The following is a 20,194-nucleotide window of genomic DNA, read 5'->3' as shown; positions in this document are numbered from 1 at the left end:
TTCCACCACATGGCGTTAATTCGCAATTCGTTTGGAGTACAGCCACGTGATATTAAATCAGCAGGATTGTCCTCCGAGCGGACATGACGTCAATCATTTATGGACGTTTTGTCTTGTATTTCGCCAACACGATGCGTTACGCTTTAATCGGTCCAATAAAATTGTCGCTCGAATTTGCATTTCAACTTCGGCACTATTCCGTTTACCATTCGTGCTAATAATAGGGCTGCGCACAGTTCTAGTCGAGGCAGCGATATCGTTTTTATGGGCGCGACCTTGGACTTCGCTAGTAGTAAACGCACCGTGTGATGACCGTTTTCGTCCGTATTTCTAATGTAAACACATGCACCATACGCTCTGATAGATGAATCGGCAAAACCGTGTAGCTGTAATTTAACGATTTTATTTTCACATGGTATATACCTTGGAATACTGAACTCATTCAATGTTGTTAATTGTGCACTATAATTACGCCATACTTCCGCGCGAAACGGGTTCGTCCCGACCGAGTTGACTAAACACCACAAACGTTGCATGATAACTTTTGCAACAACTAACACCGGCCCGAGCAAACCAAGGGGATCAAAAATTGTGGCTATATTCGATAAAATTGTTCGCTTTGTTATATCGTTATTATTTATTATGTTTTCACTTAATGTATACTTAAATGAATCCGATGGCGGATCCTTACACAGGCCTAATATTTTCGTCGTGTCGTTATCGATAATACGCGGACCGTCACTATCTTTATTGTGTTCGGCAGGTAATAAACTACTTATTAAACTATTATCGTTTGATGCCCATTTCCGTAAATGTAAACCGGCACCTTTCATTACTGTAATAATATTGTCTCGTAATGTTATTGCCTCTGTCCGTTTCATTGCCCCGGTTAACCAATCATCCACATAAAAATCGTTAACAAATGATTGACACGCGTCAGGATACTTACTGAATTTACATTCAGCTACCTTTTCTAGTGATTGGTTATAATTGTCATTCTCCGCGAGGAAAACCACCGTTTGTTGATTTATACTATTGAGTTGATTTTCCGATGAACCAGCAACCACCCATCCGAACTTTGTTTCCTGAAATACAGGACCGCCTGGTCGTGGCTTTATTTTACCTGCAGACATTAAATCATAGAAATGACCCGCTCCTATTAATAGGTCAATTTTCTGTGGCACGGTGAAACGCGGATCCGCTAAGACTATAGCTTTCGGAACCACGCAGCTATCATTTAGTCGGATGCCTGGTAGGTTACTCGTAATGTTCTTAACTACTAAACATGACAATGTTACTGAATAGTCATTTAAACGGGAGTTGGCTGTAACCATTACTCGAGATTTAATCCTTTGTACTTTTCCACCAATTCCTTGGACGCTTTGGTCGACATGGGTTTTCGGTAACCGCAAAATCTGTGCCATACGTTCGGTTATAAAATTACTTTGTGATGCAGAATCTAGTAACACGCGACACTGCTCCCATTCACCACGATTACTCTTGACCAAAACAACTGCGGTTGGTAATAATATCGACGTAGCAGCCGGTAAGCTAGTATGTGCACTAACGGTTACTAATTCATTTTGAACTACTTGTTCTGACTCGCTATTTTCCGAATTTTCCGTTACGTTTGTTGCTGAGTTGGACTCTGACTGATCGGTCCGTGCACTTAAGTGTAAAAGTGTATTATGTGGCTTGCCACACTTAAAACAGCCTCGAGCCAAACATTTTTTCTTAGGGTGTGCCTGTATACAATTCTNTTTCTTAGGGTGTGCCTGTAGACAATTCCTGCATAAATTGCGCTCACTAATGCGCTTAATGCGTTCAACTACGGACAAGGCCAAAAGACTAGGACATCGATACACCGAGTGATTTGAGTGACAATTAAAGCATTTTTTGTCCGAATTTGTCACCGCATAAGCATTGCTCCGTACCATAGATTTTCTGACATCTTGACTATGAGTAGCCGGTGCTGTTGCGTTTCTCTGATTTATGGCTTTAGATGATTCGATCGCTTCTAAAATTTTAAACCGTTTTTCTAAAAATTCCACCAATTCGATAATTGTAGGAAGAGAGTCCTGAGCCGATTCCGTTTCCCACGCTCGAAGACAACTTCTATCTAACTTGGTGGTTACTAAATACGTTAACATAGGACTCCACGACTCTGGCTCTTTATCAAGGGTTCCTAATGCTTGCATGTGTCCTTTTATTGAATCTGTAAACGCTCGAAGTTTAATTGCTGATTCTACAGTTAAAGTCTCTAAGTGAAATAACGCTTTTACATGGGCTTTTATTAGACTTTTTTTATTGTTATATCTTTCAATTAATGTCCGCCATGCCACTGCGTAATTTGACGCCGTGATTTCCAAACAATTAACAGCCTGTTTGGCATCGTCTTTTAAAGCCGCTTTCAAATAAAAAAATTTTTGTATGTCTGACAATTGGTCGTTGGTATGAATTAATGCCGAAAAAATATCATAAAATGTTGTCCATTGCTTATAGTCGCCATGAAATGATGGGATATCTAGCGGGGCTAATCTAATAGCTGGCGCCGCTACTGTTGGTGTCGCTACGATTGAAGATGTTGCTGCTGTATTCCCTACAACAGCGTCTGACGCGTTGCTGACTACCCTACTCAATTCAGATAACCTCTTCTCCGCAATCGTACTGGCTTTAAAGTATGAGTCTTCAAAATCAGCTCTATAATTTTGCTGTTCCTCTACGTTTATTCCTTCTAGCATGTCGATTTCCAACTGTACTTGGTCGTACTCACTCCATGCTTCCTCAATTTTTTCTCTTCTAAGCCGAATTTCGATTAGGTCCGACTTTTCGTCTTGTACAAACTTTAAAAATTTTGTCAATGCTGATTTTAATTGACCTCTCCTTATGCTTAATCGCGTAACTTCATTTTTGCGATTATCTTCAGGCATAATTTGTTTTGTTGGTTTTTACCGATAATAAATAATTGTTCCAAAAGAAACCAACCGCCTCAGCTGACCGTTACTAATATATGTACGCTCTATTAACTGTCAGAGAGCGTTCGTGGTAATTTGAGCAAAGTACAACTATAACGATAGTACCACAATAACCGCTGTACGCCGACACTATAAATATTGCGCACGGGTTTTTTACACTTAACTATATTTGTTTCACAATACTTATGACGATATCTAATGCACTTATACGAACTTTAAATTAAAATACGTTAATAATGTATAATAATATTATTTTATTCCGCGTATAGCAATCGCTGCTGCTACGCACTACGTTGGGCAGAAATTAACCCTTTCCTAACTCGATACGTTAGAATTATTTACGAACACGCACATACAACGCTTAACTCACGTACCCTAATAACGCACTTTCGTTACGCAAATTTTCGCACTTTCACGTTTCCGATATTCACTAGACGTTCCGGGCGAAGGACCATATGTTTCGGCGTGATCTCTTACGACTAAAAGATCTTCGATAAATTAAATGAAAACGTAAAAGACGAAAAAAAAGATATGCGTTTATATTATGTACGTGAGCGGTGCGCTTTACAAAGGTAGACTGACTTTAAAACCGGACAACTATGTAGCCGCCGAACAACGGTAAGATAAGACAAAAATAGCTACACTAATTGTGTAGGCCTAAACAATACAATTGAAGTACAACTTTTATGAAGTGTAAAGAGGCTTACACACTAGGCGTTTAATCGCGCGCGTACGCGTTTTTAAAAAAGCGACGATTAATCGTTTTATATAAAACACCCACATTTAAATTGAATCATGCACACTATGAGTAAAAACATGCGACCGATCGCTAAAATTAAACAATACAAATCGCATGCTTCATTCACACGGGCAATTAAATGTCGCGATTTCCGGGCACGTGAGGGTTCATTCAATCTATTTTCATGTATTATTTTGGATTCATTTACTTTTGTGTTTTCTATCTATCATGTCTTTTGACACAGAAAATTTTATTAATTCCATATATTTGGAAGAGTCAATTTGGAATACTGGTAAGTATTAAATAAAGTACATGAATATATATATATATATGTTAATAAAATTAATACGATCATTTATTAGCTTAATACATTTCAATTTATGCAAGTACTGTATACTTTAAAATTGAATATTAAATAAGTATGGATACATCATCTAATGTATCCACACTTATTTTATACTTTAAAAAATAAAAAAATAATCAGAGCAAATGCTACCACGAGGAATTTCGAATCTGTTATGAATATACTGTAACTTTTGGCGGGCTAATTCTTTTTGTAAAAACGCTTGTAGTATGCACACGAACGGTGTTCGCGTTCAAAATGCCGAGTTTTTAAAAACGCGTACGCGCGCGATTAAACGCCTAGTGTGTAAGCCTCTTAAGGGTCTTAACTTTGTTTTTTTCAATAGCGAACATATTTTTTGAATTTAATAAAATGTTTGAAGTTGTGTTTTAATAGTGAATACATTTGAAATTTTAACGTATTAAAGAATAATGTTTTGGCCCACGCAAATAATATGATAATTAACTGAAAAATAAGTAATTATAATTTTTCTTAACTACAAACCATTTTTCCTTTCATCGTTGTTACTCTTGGATTGCACTACCGGATATGTTTTTTTCAATAAAACTGAGTCTCCACTCGCAGCAATATTGTCATCAGGCGTCTTGAAATTGGCTACAACATCTTTTTCGATCTTTCTTGTACATAACTTCCTAACAAATTTTATAACTCTTCTAAATACGCCTTTTTTTGGTGTCATGATATATTTTATAGAAATAAAATCACTATAATTGACTCTTTAAATTGTACTAAAGCAAAATAACTAAGAAATGAATTTTACGACTGAAATTTGTGTAGAAAGTAAACTATTATTGTATCATAGTAATTGTAAATAATATCAATTTTTTTAATGCTAATTACTATTTTTTTTTATTTTATACTATGAAATCAATTAATTTTTAATGGAACTATACGTAGATTTATCACAGTTATTTACCAAGTCGGTATGAATACTTCATCAAAATGACCAAAAAATGTCAAAAATTAGCGATTTTTAATTTTTTTTTTTAGAGATTTTGCCCATTTACGGGGAACGAGGGAAATTTTTTCAATTTTTGTGGGTAATGTCTCCGACTTGATTTGATTTGTAATCTTTTGACGTATTTATGAGAGAAATAGGTTCGATGAAAGCTGAAAAAAAGTGGTAATTAATACAAAAAACACATAATAGAAAAATTAATTCCTTCTCAGCTTCGCGTCGAAGCTAAAATATATGATTTTTGTAAGAAATCTCTCATATATATTTTTAACTTGTTATAATACAAATAATAACTTTTATAAATAACTTTTTAAAAATGTATGGATTAACAGATATTTTTTTTAATACATATAATAGGTATTTACCTATAATTTGGTATTTATCACTAATATAAATAACAACATTTTATTACTTTCAATTGTGGAATAGTTGTAGTTTTCTTAAAATTATCATGGAAGTATCTACATTTTTCGTTAGAAAAGTGTTTAAAAATGGCTATAAGTGTGGCCACTTGTGAATGTAGAAATTTTTTTAACATTACTTGGGTGTCATGAAGTCGATTTCTTCACCTTTTATATAATTTTCGATTACAATATTTTAACAATTATAACAATAATTAAAAATAAACATCCAAAATATCTTTATTTAAAATAACTCGCCACACACCAATGGAAAAAATTTGTTTTCTCTATATAAATGGAAACACATATTTTGAATTTAATAAAATGATAGAGTAAATGGGATTTGAATTTTTAATATAACTTAATTAGTCTATTAAATTTAAACATTTAAAGTTTAAAATTTTTGAGTTAATATACATGTACAAGAAATTTCAAACACAAGTAGTTAATTAGATTTTATGACGTTACTGTTACAGTCACGGAGTATTTATTGTCAATTATGATCATATAGCTATACTTTTTGTATTTTCAGTTAGTGTATTCCTAAACTCACAATAATGTACCTTATTACCACTGATAATAAATGTTGTGTACCTGCGAATATCAATGTCATTAAATTCAAAATATGTGTTTCTACTAAAAAAACAAAGTTGATACCCCCATATAAGGCATAAGGGATGAACTAAAAAAGTATTACATAGTTAATAATTCAAGAACAATGTGTAACTAAAGAAGTTAAAAAAAAATTATATTTATTCAATAATTAATTGAGTTGGTTATGATAAAAAAATCACTCTTTATAATTTATTTTTCAGCATAAACTATATTAAAATAAAGTATGCCAACTTGCCCCACATCAGAGGAAAGATGAATAATTTTAATTGTCTTCATTATGTAATATGATATATTTATATGTGTCGTAGTGAAGAATACATATATGTAAGATACATAAATGTAAAACAGGTATTTTATTCTTGAAGTATATGCGTTATGTATAATTTGCAAATAATAATCCGATTAAAATTTAATCATATTATGTATATTTTAAATATTATAGTAATTGTAACAACAGAAAGTCATTTTTCAATAACTTTTTAATATTTTTGGTATACTAATTTTTTGCAAAAATTCAAACGTTCCTGTTAAAAATGAAGTTTTATTTTTTTGACAAACGAAAGAAAATATCTTTCTTAACACATATTATAAAAAAATCTCAACAACCATTTAAGTCGCATACTAAGCTTTCATAAAGCACTAAACCACAGATCTACAAATTGTTGTCTATTTAAATATGGTATACTTGGTTTATAATATTTATACATAAACCAAATAACTAAAGACTAAACAAATAAAAGTTAAGTAAAACAATAGATCATTTATTAAATTAATATCTTAGTGTTAATTTTGAATGGTTTGTTAAAATGTTGTACATAATCACGTTAGTTGGTATTCGTGAACTGGCTCCGCCGTTTCGTTGCCTCTTAGGTAGGACATTATAAACTAACGAGACACAAATTTATTACATCTCAATTAGAGGTACTGCGATTATTATTTTTATATCTGCTTGTCTTTGTCGTTTTAAACCCTCGAACCATATGACCCCAATAGAACCACAACATCGGGTTTTCACTATATACAACCCAATCCGATTTTCATTTTTATTTGATTAATTTTTGTTATTTCAATTATAACAATTTTGAATTATTATATTTGTGATCTTTTGACGGTGAACAGTATCGGTCAAATAGAACTGTCGTAATCTTATACACGAACATAATAAAAATACATAGCGGAGTAAAATTAATAGCCTCTCAGCTACGCATCCAAGCTAATGTTTTTTTATCATTTTCAATTATTAATTTTTAATTTAAGAGTTACAAATTACATTTAAAAATGTATAATGTAATGAATTCTCTAAAAACATAATATTAAAAATAAGATCAATATGTCTTAAACTAGGCTTTGCCTAGCTAAGGCTCCACCTCAAACCCGGTGCCCTACTGTGCTTACGCTACTACGGCGCTTTAGGTCCCTCGGGCTGTCCTTACAGGTAGGCCACTGATTCCAGTAGGAGTACTCGGCTACGCTGGGCACGACATGTCGCGTAAAAAAAATATAACTTCAAAAGCAGTTTACCAAAAAATTATTCCCACTCGTAAATTAAAAATATTTACTTTTATAAATATAAATATCATAACGAAATACTTATGTGTATTAACAACTATAGTTCAAAGTTATCTTCTAATTATTATTATTCCAAACAACAGATTGACGAAAGAAAACTTAATAATTTATGTTTTGATTATAATCGATAAAAAAATGTTAAATACCGTGTTGTTAGTGAAAACTACAATTAATAACATAAAATATAAACTGAACGGAATGCCCGTTGTAATGATGTGCGGGTTAGTTACTGTTCGTTTCTGGAGTATCTATATCATGCAGGAGAAAGAAGTAGGGAGTGGACTGTATGACTGTATAAATGTATTGAAAGAATATAAAACAATAACGTTCGGCCGCCGATCAGATGTATCTGATATATTTGCGTACCACCGGCTAACGCGATCGAAATTGTGGCGCGTCGTTGTGTACGGCGAGTCTGTGTTACGCTAAAACGATCCTATGACGGACAGTGTAGTGCCTCAACTTGAGAGCCCACAGCTGAGATCCCTGTTCGCCAATTCGGTAACAAGGAGAAATTTTTGGATGTCCATCCGCTGGTCCATGTCGTAGAGAACGTTTCTTTTACTTTTGTGAAGACGTNAGAGAACGTTTCTTTTCCTTTTGTGAAGACGAAATAAATGAACTAACCAGGTTGCATATAAACCATTTAAATATCTAATTGTGTAGTAATAGCGGTATAGTAATTTATGTAGTATTGTGATTAGCGATAATAAATTTACATTTATTCTGTTAATATTGAAGAGTGTTTGACGTGATCTCTTACTACTAAAAGATCTTCGATAAAATTAAATAAAAACGTAAAAAACAAAAAAATAGATATGCGTATGTTATATGTACGCGAGCGGTGCGCTTTACAAAGGTTCTTTCCTGTAGTTGAGATAAGTACTCTTGGTGCCACCGTTTCCAAAGTACTTGGGTGTAATGAGAGACTATTCTCCACTTATTTAAGTGAGTAATAGGCGTGGTCGTCTCATCCTTTTCCGGTGTATGGCAGTCATTATATCGCCAATTAAAAAATGACCTGGCGTGAGGTAGGTTAGATCAACCGGATCAGAAGATACTGGAGTTATTGGTCGCGAGTTAAGTACAGCTTCCACCCTCGTTAGTACAGTTAATAATTCTTCGTACATGAGCCGAGCCTCTCCCGAAACGCAATATAACAAACTTTTCATGCTTTTGACCGCAGCCTCCCAAATGCGGTGCACGGGGTGGTATAAATCGCCACTCAATTCCTTTGTCCGCCAGATGAGAGAAAACGGATCGCTGATGTTCTGGGGACTGGAAAAGTGCGTACACCTCCTTTATATGCCGACGCATGCCCTAAAAATTTCTGGCGTTATCACTGTAAATTATTGAACTTTTGCCACGTCGATCAAATATCAACGCCTGTAAAAACGTCTTCGTTGACAAATATGCTAATGTATCCAAACTTTGCGCGTTTGTAAGCGCTGCCTAATAGAGGCCACCAAGGCTTGAGGTCCACTGTGCATCAAATCCATGTGTTCTTTACGGAATAATAATTTTGTGTAAAGACGGTTATCCGGCAATACAATTTGATGTCTCTGATTGTCATTTAACGCCATAGCGTATTATAAACGTCCTCCGACGCGTATAATATTATTCCCATCAATATTTGCACTAAGACGCAGTAGTTTACTTTTTTTTGACACATTCGCATTTGCACTATTTAACTCTCTCAATTCTTGCCGAAAATGTGCGCGTTGAATTATTTTGATGATTGTCTTATTTGCACTAGTTCGTTTACCGTTAACGGCCCGTTATTTTTATCACCTACTGCTCGATTCATGTTATACCGGCAGCGTAGACAATACGCCGTCACTCTGATGATAAATAATAACGACGACCTTCTAGATAACAACGAATAACATTTATCGTACGCTACGCATGCAACAGTCGTAATTGTTGTTTCGTCCGTATTTTTGGCTTCTGGTATATTGTTTGTACTACTGTATTGTACACATGACTTCGGCCATTTCTCGTACTCCTCCTTCAACCAATGGGGACCGTTCCACCACATCGCATTAATTCGCAATTCGTTTGGAGTACAGCCACGTGATATTAAATCAGCAGGATTGTCCTCCGAGCGGACATGACGCCAATCATTTATGGACGTTTTGTCTTGTATTTCACCAACACGATGCGCCACGAACGTTTTCCATTTAGCAGATGGAGATGAAATCCAAGCTAGGGTTACGCTCGAATCGGTCCAATAAAATTGTCGCTCGAATTTGCATTTCAACTTTGGCACTATTCCGTTTACCATTCGTGCTAATAATAGGGCTGCGCACAGTTCTAGTCGAGGCGGCGATATCGTTTTTATGGGCGCGACCTTGGACTTCGCTTGTAGTAAACGCACCGTGTAATGACCGTTTTCGTCCGTATTTCTAATGTAAACACATGCGCCATACGCTCTGATAGATGAATCGGCAAAACCGTGTAGCTGTAATTTAACGATTTTATTTTCACATGGTATATACCTTGGAATACTGAACTTATTCAATGTTGTTAATTGTGCACTATAATTACGCCATACTTCCGCCGAAACGGGTTCGTCCCGACCGAGTTGACTAAACACCACAAACGTTGCATGATAATTTTTGCGACAACTAACACCGGCCCGAGCAAACCAAGGGGATCAAAAATTGTGGCTATATTCGATAAAATTGTTCGCTTTGTTATATCGTTATTATTTAGTATGTTTTCACTTGCTGTATATTTAAATGAATCCGATGGTGGATCCTTACACGGGCCTAATATTTTCGTCGTGTCGTTATCGATAATACGCGGACCGTCACTATCTTTATTGTGTTCGGCAGGTAATAAACTACCTATTAAACTATTATCGTTCGATGCCCATTTCCGTAAATGTAGACCGGCACCTTTCATTACGACAATAATATTGTCTCGTAATGTTATTGCCTCTGCCTGTTTCATTGCCCCGCTTAACCAATCATCCACATAAAAATCGTTAACCAATGATTGACACGCGTCAGGATATCTATTGAATTCACATTCAGCTAACTTTTCTAGGCAAGCTGCTGACAAATAACTTGCGCTTGTTGTACGGTACGTCACAGTTCGTAGGCGGTAGATTTTCAATGTCCCGTTTGGATTATCACGCCAGACAATTCTCTGATAATCACGATGGCTCTCGTCTACTATTATCTGTCCATTTTTTCGACATCTGCCGTTAGTGCATATTTACACATGCGGAATCGAGCCAGGATGTATAGCAGATCGTCTCGTATAACAGGCCCTTTTAATAACACGTCATTCAGACTAAGACCCGAGTCGGTTTTCAAAACGACTCGAAGCTTCGTGGTTGTGCTATTATTATTTATGACGGCATGACGAGATAAATAATAACAACGAGTCTCCTTTTCTTTTGACTCCTCATCAGTCACAAGTTCCATGTGTCCTAGCTTTTCGTACTCGTTCATAAATTTTGAATACTCTGCTCGCATTTGTTTGCGGACGACGATCCAACGATAAAAATCGCCTTTTTGCCGTTTCATATGATTTACCCAATTGCCTTGCGTTACTTTTGAATGGCAATTGTACCACGAATCTTCCATGTTCATCGCGCTGAACTGTGCGATCAATATGTTTCTTTCGCGCTTTTTCTTCTAACGTCCATGCACTTTTTTCTGTGTACTCGTCCAAGCGCCAAAACTTGGCCAGTATATTTTCTAATGATTGGTTAGAATTGTCATTCACCGCGAGGAAAACCGCCGTTTGTTGACTTATACTATTGAGCTGATTCTCCGATGAACCAGCTACCACCCATCCGAACTATGTTTCCTGAAATACAGGACAAAATAGTCTATAGTTACACAATACAATCGAATAGTTTTTAAAACTATTCGATAGTTTAAAGTATTGAAAAATGTCCATCACTAATTTAAACGCCAAGAGTTACATACAATTGATTAGTATTTCTATTAAAACGATTTATTACGATATAAATACTAAAAATAAGATAACTGATTTTAATGAAATGTTGGGCTTTTTCCGTAAACTGTTAATAGTAATTATATAAGTTCCTTACCTTATATCAAACTAAACATAACCATTTTTTAAATATGCATACAATTTTCTGTATAAAGATATCAATTTAAAACCTGCACGTAGAATTACAAAAAAGGTAAAAGTTAAAATATTTTTAAATTAGAAACTTTCGTAATGATCAACTGTAAAGGAACAAAAATATAGATAAGCATGACATTTTGATTCAAAATTTTACACGGATTATTTTTAACATATTAAAAATGAAATCAGTTAAGAATGTAAATACTCGTTTTTAGATATTAATAATTATATCATGAAAAAGGAATCATAGAAATAGTGATAGGATTTTACTGTGTAATTTAGTATAAAAACAAATTTTATACAACTATTGATTTTGGAAATATTTCATTAAAAAAATATTGTTGAATTTATCATTTTTTATAGAATGTATTTGTCTAAATTCCTAAAATTAAGAGATTTTTTTCCCAATATTTGATGGTTATTAATTCAACTAGATTAAAATCGATTTCAAACTTCCAAGCAGAAATAAAAGAAAGGTTAAAAAAAAAAAAAAAATTTTTTTAACATCAGATTTTTAATAATATGTTGATTAAAATTTGTAAATGTAGAAAAGCTATTGCAAAAAAACTCACAATATTACTTTTGGACAAAATTACAATTTTTTAAATAACTTAGATTCATATGGTTTTATTGGGATACTTTTAAATTCAGATAGTTTTACACTTTATAAGTTCCCTTTATAAAAAAAATGAAAATTCACTATAACTATAAAGTAATTTACTATATAATTAAGAAATCTGAAAATGCTTTAATATAGATTTAGAAAAATAACTAGTAATAAAGTAAATTTCATACATAATTAAAAAAATTAATAACAAGTTTTCTTCTTGATTTTTATTTTTCAACAATAAATACAATTATAATTTTTCTTATTATATTGTTATAATTCATTTTATGATTACCAAAGATTCAATTTTATTTAACTAAAAATGAGACGAATCGGCCTTAATATTTCTTTTACATTTTTCATTGCATTCTTTTATAAGAAATCAACAATAGTCACCCATTATTACTTTACCCAAAACCTTTGGTAACGACCTTTTGTGATACATATTTGTTGATGATAACGTTCACAATGCTCATCACTTTCATTTCCAAGATTTCAGGAACAAAATCTAAGTGTGCATGAAGAAAATATATTTTCAATGACATGTTCGCCCCTATTTCCGATAAAATTAAAAAATATCATATATTTTTTATACAGAAAATAATAAAATTATAAAAAGTACTGTTTACCTATTTTTGAATAGTATATCAATTAATCGTCTACTATTTCTCAATAATTTAATCTTTTAAAGTTTCCTAAACTTTTTGTTCAAAAAAATCATAATTTTTAATATTTGCAATTACGTTTGTTTTCCATACAGCCAAGGTGTATTTTAGATGGACAAGAAGCACGTTGTTCAAGGTGCCACAGTCAAATAAAATATGTGCATCCTCCAAATAAACACAGAGTGATACCATGTGGTCATGCTTGGTATTGCAGTAAATGCATTGATAATGCCAATTGTGCAAAATGTGGAAAGGAATTTTAAAAGATAAATTGTGAATATATTTATAAAACAATGAATTAATTTATTGTAGTTCTTTCTTTAAATAATATTATTTAAATTCATTTATAAATATTTTTATAATGAATATTAAATTAACATTGTATTATATTGTCAGTTCATTATGTTGCAGCTTTAGTAATTTAACATTTTATATTAATAGGTGTAAATAAGACGGTGGCATTAGTAATTTTTTACTAGTCATTTCTCGGTTGCGCTCCTCTACTCGTCGATTGATAATCAAATTATTTTGCCATGGCAGATATGAAAAACCTTAATTTTAAACATCATCAAGAGAGCTGGGCCTCCTTACACTAATATTTTTTAATTTTTTTATTTCGTTTATTTTAATATTTTTGTTTTATTTATTTTTTTATTCGTTTATACTATTCGTATATCAAGATGTTAGTAAGGATTTTGCAAAAACGTTTTCTTTTAGAATAATACATTGTCGAATTTTTTTACGTATAAATAATAACTAAGTCTTAAAATTTAATTTCCTACACTTGTAGAATTCACAATTTATATATAATAATTTTGCTCAATAACTTTTGATATGAGTTATTATATTTAAAGAATTTCAATAATAAAAACCCAGCACAGTGGGGTCGTGGTATAGTTGGGTCCAGTATAGATGATATCTGACAGTGATTAAAATCACTATCATAAAAAACGCTTCGATGCAAATCTGTAGATAGTGTTTAATTTAAAAAAAAAAATTGTTAAAATAGCATATTTTTGAATATAGTAGCCATTTGCGCATAGAAGATAGGTCGTCGGGACAAATTTTTTTTTTTTCATTTTATAGTACATAAAATAAGCTTTAATTTGATATATGTTTAAAGGACGCAGTATTTCCGGAACATTTTCAAAAATTAAGTTGAAAAAGTTATTTTTTGTAAAAAAGTTACTATTTTAAATCCTCCCAGTGAGCAGAATAAGTGTTAGATTTTCAAAAAAAATTATATCAAATGAAAGGGAAATATCTAAGGTTTCAATACAAAAAAATATTATTTTTATTTGATCATTTTTGAAAAGTTATGGCAGTTTTAAGTACAAAAAACATCCCGATAAAAGGTAATATTTATCGCAAACATTACATTTTTTTTTAATGTTCGACAGCCATTTGCATATAGAAGATAAGATGTCGGGACAATTTTTTTTTTTTCATTTGATAGTATATAACATAACCTTTGATTTGATATATGTTTAAAGGACTCAGTATTTCCGGAACATTTTCAAAAGTTCAGTTGAAAAAGATCTATGTTTTTTACAATATTTCAAGTTTTGAACACCCCCTATATAAGGGGACATTGTCCAATTTTAATAAAAAGTATGTCAAATGAAAAAAAAAATTTGTGCTGATGTATACATTTTTCAAAAAGTTATAGCATTTTTAAGTTGAAAATTTAAAATCGAAAATTTTAACACAAAAATAGTGTTTTTTTAACTACGGCAGCCGTTTAAATGTAGAAAAAAAAGTGTCGGGACAAATTTTTTTTTTCAATTTGTAGTACATAAAATAAGCTTTAATTTGATATATGTTTAAAGGACGCAGTATTTCCGGAACATTTTCAAAAATTAAGTTGAAAAAGTTATTTTTTGTAAAAAAGTTACTATTTTAAATCCTCCCAGTGAGCAGAATAAGTGTTAGATTTTCAAAAAAAATTATATCAAATGAAAGGGAAATATCTAAGGTTTCAATACAAAAAAATATTATTTTTATTTGTTCATTTTTGAAAAAGTTATGGCAGTTTTAAGTACAAAAAACATCCCGATAAAATGTAATTTTTATCGCAAACATTACATTTTTTTTTAAATTTTCGACAGCCATTTGCACATAGAAGATAAGATGTCGGGACAAATTTTTTTTTTTCATTTGATAGTATATAACATAACCTTTGATTTGATATATGTTTAAAGGACGCAGTATTTCCGGAACATTTTCAAAAGTTCAGTTGAAAAAGATCTATGTTTTTTACAATATTTTAAGTTTTGAACGCCCCCTATATAAGGGGAAATTGTCCAATTTTAATAAAAAGTATGTCAAATGAAAGATGTACTTATAATGTATTTAGAAAAAAAAAATTTGTGCTGATATATACATTTTTCAAAAAGTTATAGCATTTTTAAGTTGAAAATTTAAAATCGAAAATCGAAAATTTTAACACAAAAATAGTGTTTTTTTAACTACGGCAGCCGTTTAAATGTAGAAAAAAAAGTGTCGGAACAAATTTTTTTTTTTTCATTTTATAGTACATAAAAAAACTTTAATTTGATATATGTTTGAAGGTCGCAGTATTTCCAATAACATTTTCAAAAATTAAGTTGAAAAAATTAATTTTTGTAAAAAAGTTGCCATTTTAAATCCCCCCCAATGAGCAGGTTAAGTGATAGATTTTCAAAAAAATGATATCAAATGAAAGGTAAATATCTAAGGTTTTAGTATAAAAAAAAATTATGTTGATTTGTTGATTTTTCAAAAAGTTATGGAAGTTTTAAGAAAAAAAAGTTAAAAAATTTTGAAAATTAGCGATTTTTAAATTTGTAATTTTTTTGGTTATTTCCCCCATTTGCGGGGAACGAGGGAACTTTTTTCAATTTTTAAGGGTAATATCTTCAACTAGATACAGTTTGTGATCTTTTGACGTATTTTTGAAAGAAATCGGTCAAGTGAGAGCTGAGAAAAAGTGACAACAGACATAAAAAAAAACACATCATAGTAAAATTAATACCTTCTCCGCTTCGCATCGAAGCTAAAAATGAAAATTGTATAAACACTTAAAAAAACGTATATAAATGTGGGATAATTCCTTTAATGGAAACCTATTCAAATGTCAATGGTAATTAATAATCGTTACATTAAAACGAAATATTCTTAATAAAAACGAAATATTTGGTTTTAAAGTACTATAAAAAAACTTTTTATATAATTAAATTTGATATATCACTGTTATTCTGTCATTATCATTAAAAAAAATTCGTATTTTTGCATATGAATAATAGTTTGAAATCTAAATTTATTTTACTAAACAGATTTAATAAAAATTCTTGAATAAATACATGTGCGTTTGCGTCAATGCATAAATTATGTTATTTATTATTTACACGAATTTAGAGGAGACAAGGACAAGTTGTCATCCTTAAGCTCTAATTAAATCTCTTAAAGAAAATATTCACCACACAGTTTTATTAGAAATTCTGGATATATAAAATAATCGGTAAATGCTCATTATTTAAAACTGATTATTAATTAATTTAAAAAAGTCAATTTCAAATTATTGTTTACAGGAATGTTAAAATTCTTTTGCTTAATTTAAGTATTGCTAAAAAATAACTAAATATGTATTACCTAATTAAAAGGAAGTCACTTCCTGCCAAACTTAAAAAAATATTGAGTATATTATAAAAATTGTCATTGTTTCAATAAAAAATTATTCTTCAAATATTTTCAATAAAAGTTAAGGATTATTACTATTTTCTCTTTTAATCCAAAAATATCGCTTTGATTTTAAATCAAATTATAAAGCAGATCTAAATAACAACTCGCCGCACTTTCCCTGATTAAATTATAAATTTATCTATTTATCTATGTCGAACCGATATAACTCATATAATAGACATCATACTTCTGTATAAAAAGTTAAATTATAGTTGATAAAATTAATTGATTCATGAATTTTCATTGAAATAGTTAATCTTCCAAAATATTTAAAAATTTTAAATAAAATTGGTATTAATTAAAAACGGTTAAGACAAAATAAACTGTTAAAAATAGATACATAAGTAATATAGTATTTTATTTTTAATTTAATGATCATTTGCTTTTTTCAATCAATCATTTCATTAAAGAAAATTCGTATTTTTGCGTGTATAAATAATTAATAAATTATATTTTAAATTACAATTGTTCATATACTATTAAAGTACACAGTAAAAGTTTATTTTTGATCATGTATTTAAAATACACTTGTAAGAGCTTATAAATACTCTTGTTAAAGTTATTCTGTTAATTCAATTTTTTTAGTTAGTATATACGTTTATTTCAAAACTGTTTAATTATAATTGATAAAATATTTTGAAATTTAAAAATTGTGTTAAATATTCTATTAGAATAATATGTTTCTCAATAAATTGAAATTAGTATTTTTTTTTATTCAAACAATCAACCAATCAATTTGTGTTGATCTAAATAACATTACACGTGAGGACATACAGACTTTGGAAATGGAATACCCAAATATTCATCAAGTCATTCTTCAACAACATCCTTATTATATACAATCAAGAAATGAGGTATTGTTTTGTCCACTACCTTACAGTCACGTAGTAGATGATGAAGATATTCCTTATGAAGAAGGTTTAGAAATAATAAATAAAACATTAACACTTGTGGTTAGTAGATGTGTGAACAAAAAAAATTATAAATTGGCTTATACAATTTTTTTGAACGCCATTGAAAGTATGGTCTTTACATTCATGTATCGGTTCTGCGAGTTTGCAATAGAAATGAATAAACAACGTGCTGAAATATCATTTTACTTAAAAAATTTTAGTGGAAAACTTGCTGAACTTATACCGATAATTAATAGAGAATGGATTTCTCCTGAACCGCATGAATGTATTTTAGATGTTTACAAAAATCACAAATCTAAGGAATTCAAATTTAATAAATTCAACAGAAATTACAAAAATGCTTTATTAAACTGCATGAAGTTAATGGAAAATAAAGTGCATTTTTTAAAAGAACCTAATAATATATCAATGAATAATATGGCTGTAAGCGACTTAGAACGTTACTATAATATCAGTTATAATGTTATAGGTTATCAATTGTCTTTAGCACATAATTCTACTCTTTTCAAATACAAAAAACTCAAATTATACTATAAGTATATATTTGGTAAATAACTGTACATGTTTAAAAAACAACTGTTCGTATACTCGGCTACTAGTTTTTAAGTTTTTTAAAGCGTTAAAAGAAAACTTATATTGCTTTTGAACTGAAAACTAAAATTAAAAATTTCTGGAAATTATTACCGATACAAGTATTTAACATTTTTTTCTATTTTTTTCTGTAGATGAAAGCAAATGTTTTGGATGTAACAAATACAGTAGCGGTGATTCGGGAATATACTTTTTTTCACCATGTGGACATGGCTGGTCATGTGAAAGGTGTGTTAAAAAAATTGAAGCTTGTCCTGTATGTAATGAATTGATTACAAGTACTCAAGAACTAAATATACAAACATCTGTGTCAATAGTACCCGAAAGTATATAAATTATAATTACTTATTGAAACATTAATGAAATAAAATATTGAGGTTGAAATAAATAAAAACTTGAGTGGTCTACAGGGGCGGATCCAGAATTTATTCCAGGGGGGGCGTCATTAGATACATATTTTTCTTTTAAGAACTGATTTATTATTTTGTGTTTATTACATTTCTATTTTTAAACATTCGTTTAATGCTTGCTGCATAATAATTTGTTTAATTACTATAGTATATGGTTTTTAATGACTCTGAGGACATAGGTATATAAAAATAAACGCGTTAATCAAAATTAATTGCATATGAAGAACTTCATTTGAAATTATAAGCTATTTACCAAATAAAAACAAAATATAGGGTCAAGTGGGTTAAATGGAAATGAAATTTACATGTTTTACGACTTTTATTAGATTCATGTAGTAATAATTTTTTTTAATTTTGGTTTAGATAAAAACTATTTAACTATATACAATATGTGTCTATTATTTCAATCAAACGTTTAAATAGTTGATTATCTTAAGAGAAAAAAATAATATAAAATTGCATAAAAAATTTACATTTGCCCCAAACTTCTGGGGTAAATGAAAATATCTATTTCCAACAGCAAGTGTTATATTGAACAAACATAATGGGCAAATGAAATTGTTCTGTTACAGCTATCGTTATATTATTTCATATATTCGATACCTACAAATTTCCATTTGTCCCAAATAGTATATTGTGTATGGGGTAAATGAAAATAAAAGTATTNTTGTGTATGGGGTAAATGAAAATTAAAGTATAGTTTATAATGTTATAAGCCCGGGGCAAATGAAAATTTGTTTGAATTACATATTACAATTAAATTAGTCAAATAATTAGGTAATCTTTATTATTTTAACATAATTTAGTACAGTTTAATACCTACTTACTATTTCATAAATTTTCAAAATATATTAACAGTCTTTTGTTTTCATATAATAGTGATAACAATAATTTAACATAAAAAATAACAATGTAAAGTAAAAATTATAAACAAAATAACAAACTAACAGCATTTTTAGTTTTAAAATATATCACATAAATTAATGTATGAATAAGTAGGTAACATAGTGCCTAAACTGATTATTTTTCATCGACATTTATGTATCCAGGAAATGTGTATATCGTTTTTTTGTTCTTCTTATGTTCAGTTGGTATTGGTAATATTGCAAGAATCATCTCTACTGTAATATCTGACAAGTCATTTTCAACAATATAAAAATCAGTTCCAATTTCATTATTTTTTTTTAATCCTCGGACTAAAATATCCCCATCATCTTCATCTACACGTTTAACTAAACATACATACTTAAAATGTTGTTTCTTACGGTTCCCTCCAATAAAATCTTTTAAAAGAAATACTCCAGGTTTTATTTGAGACCAAATTGGTGTATTGTATAAAACTTCTTCAATACTTAAATCTAATGAATTATCATTACAATCATCTCCTGATGAATGATAAACTCATCATCAATATTATCAATTGATTGTTCCAACACAATATTTTGTACATTGTTGTATTTAATATGGAACAATCATTTTGTTCTAACTTATAGTTATAGTAGTTCAATAATAACGCAAAATGTAGTTAATAAAGATATAATCAATCAAAATAAAAC

The 20,194-nt window shown here is 30.4% G+C and overlaps 2 protein-coding genes across 6 annotated transcripts in view; one reads left to right on the top strand and one right to left on the bottom strand.

Annotated features, from left to right (window-relative positions):
• The window catches only part of LOC126896079 (uncharacterized), a 75,882-nt gene that overhangs the window by 24,970 nt on the left and 30,718 nt on the right, over window positions 1-20,194 (bottom strand). The window lies entirely within an intron of this gene.
• Window positions 16,399-19,264, top strand: LOC126896081 (uncharacterized). Of its 2 annotated transcripts, none has more exons than XR_007701769.1 (2): window positions 16,399-16,502; window positions 18,363-19,264. XR_007701769.1 is itself a non-coding variant. In XM_050668533.1 (2 exons), the coding sequence occupies exons 1-2, from the start codon at window positions 17,401-17,403 to the stop codon at window positions 18,498-18,500; spliced, it is 798 nt and encodes a 265-aa protein (XP_050524490.1). In that variant the 5' UTR covers window positions 17,315-17,400; the 3' UTR covers window positions 18,501-18,586. The 2 variants fall into 2 exon arrangements, 1 of the variants encoding a protein (XP_050524490.1); XM_050668533.1 differs by lacking the exon at window positions 16,399-16,502 and adding an exon at window positions 17,315-18,060 and having other exon boundaries at window positions 18,363-18,586.

Source organism: Daktulosphaira vitifoliae, unplaced genomic scaffold (assembly GCF_025091365.1).
Source record: "Daktulosphaira vitifoliae isolate Bord-2020 unplaced genomic scaffold, ASM2509136v1 Scaffold_1, whole genome shotgun sequence".
Taxonomy (NCBI): domain Eukaryota; kingdom Metazoa; phylum Arthropoda; class Insecta; order Hemiptera; family Phylloxeridae; genus Daktulosphaira; species Daktulosphaira vitifoliae.
The sequence above is the reverse complement of the archived record's forward strand: the minus strand, read 5'-3'. Positions and strand labels throughout refer to the sequence as shown.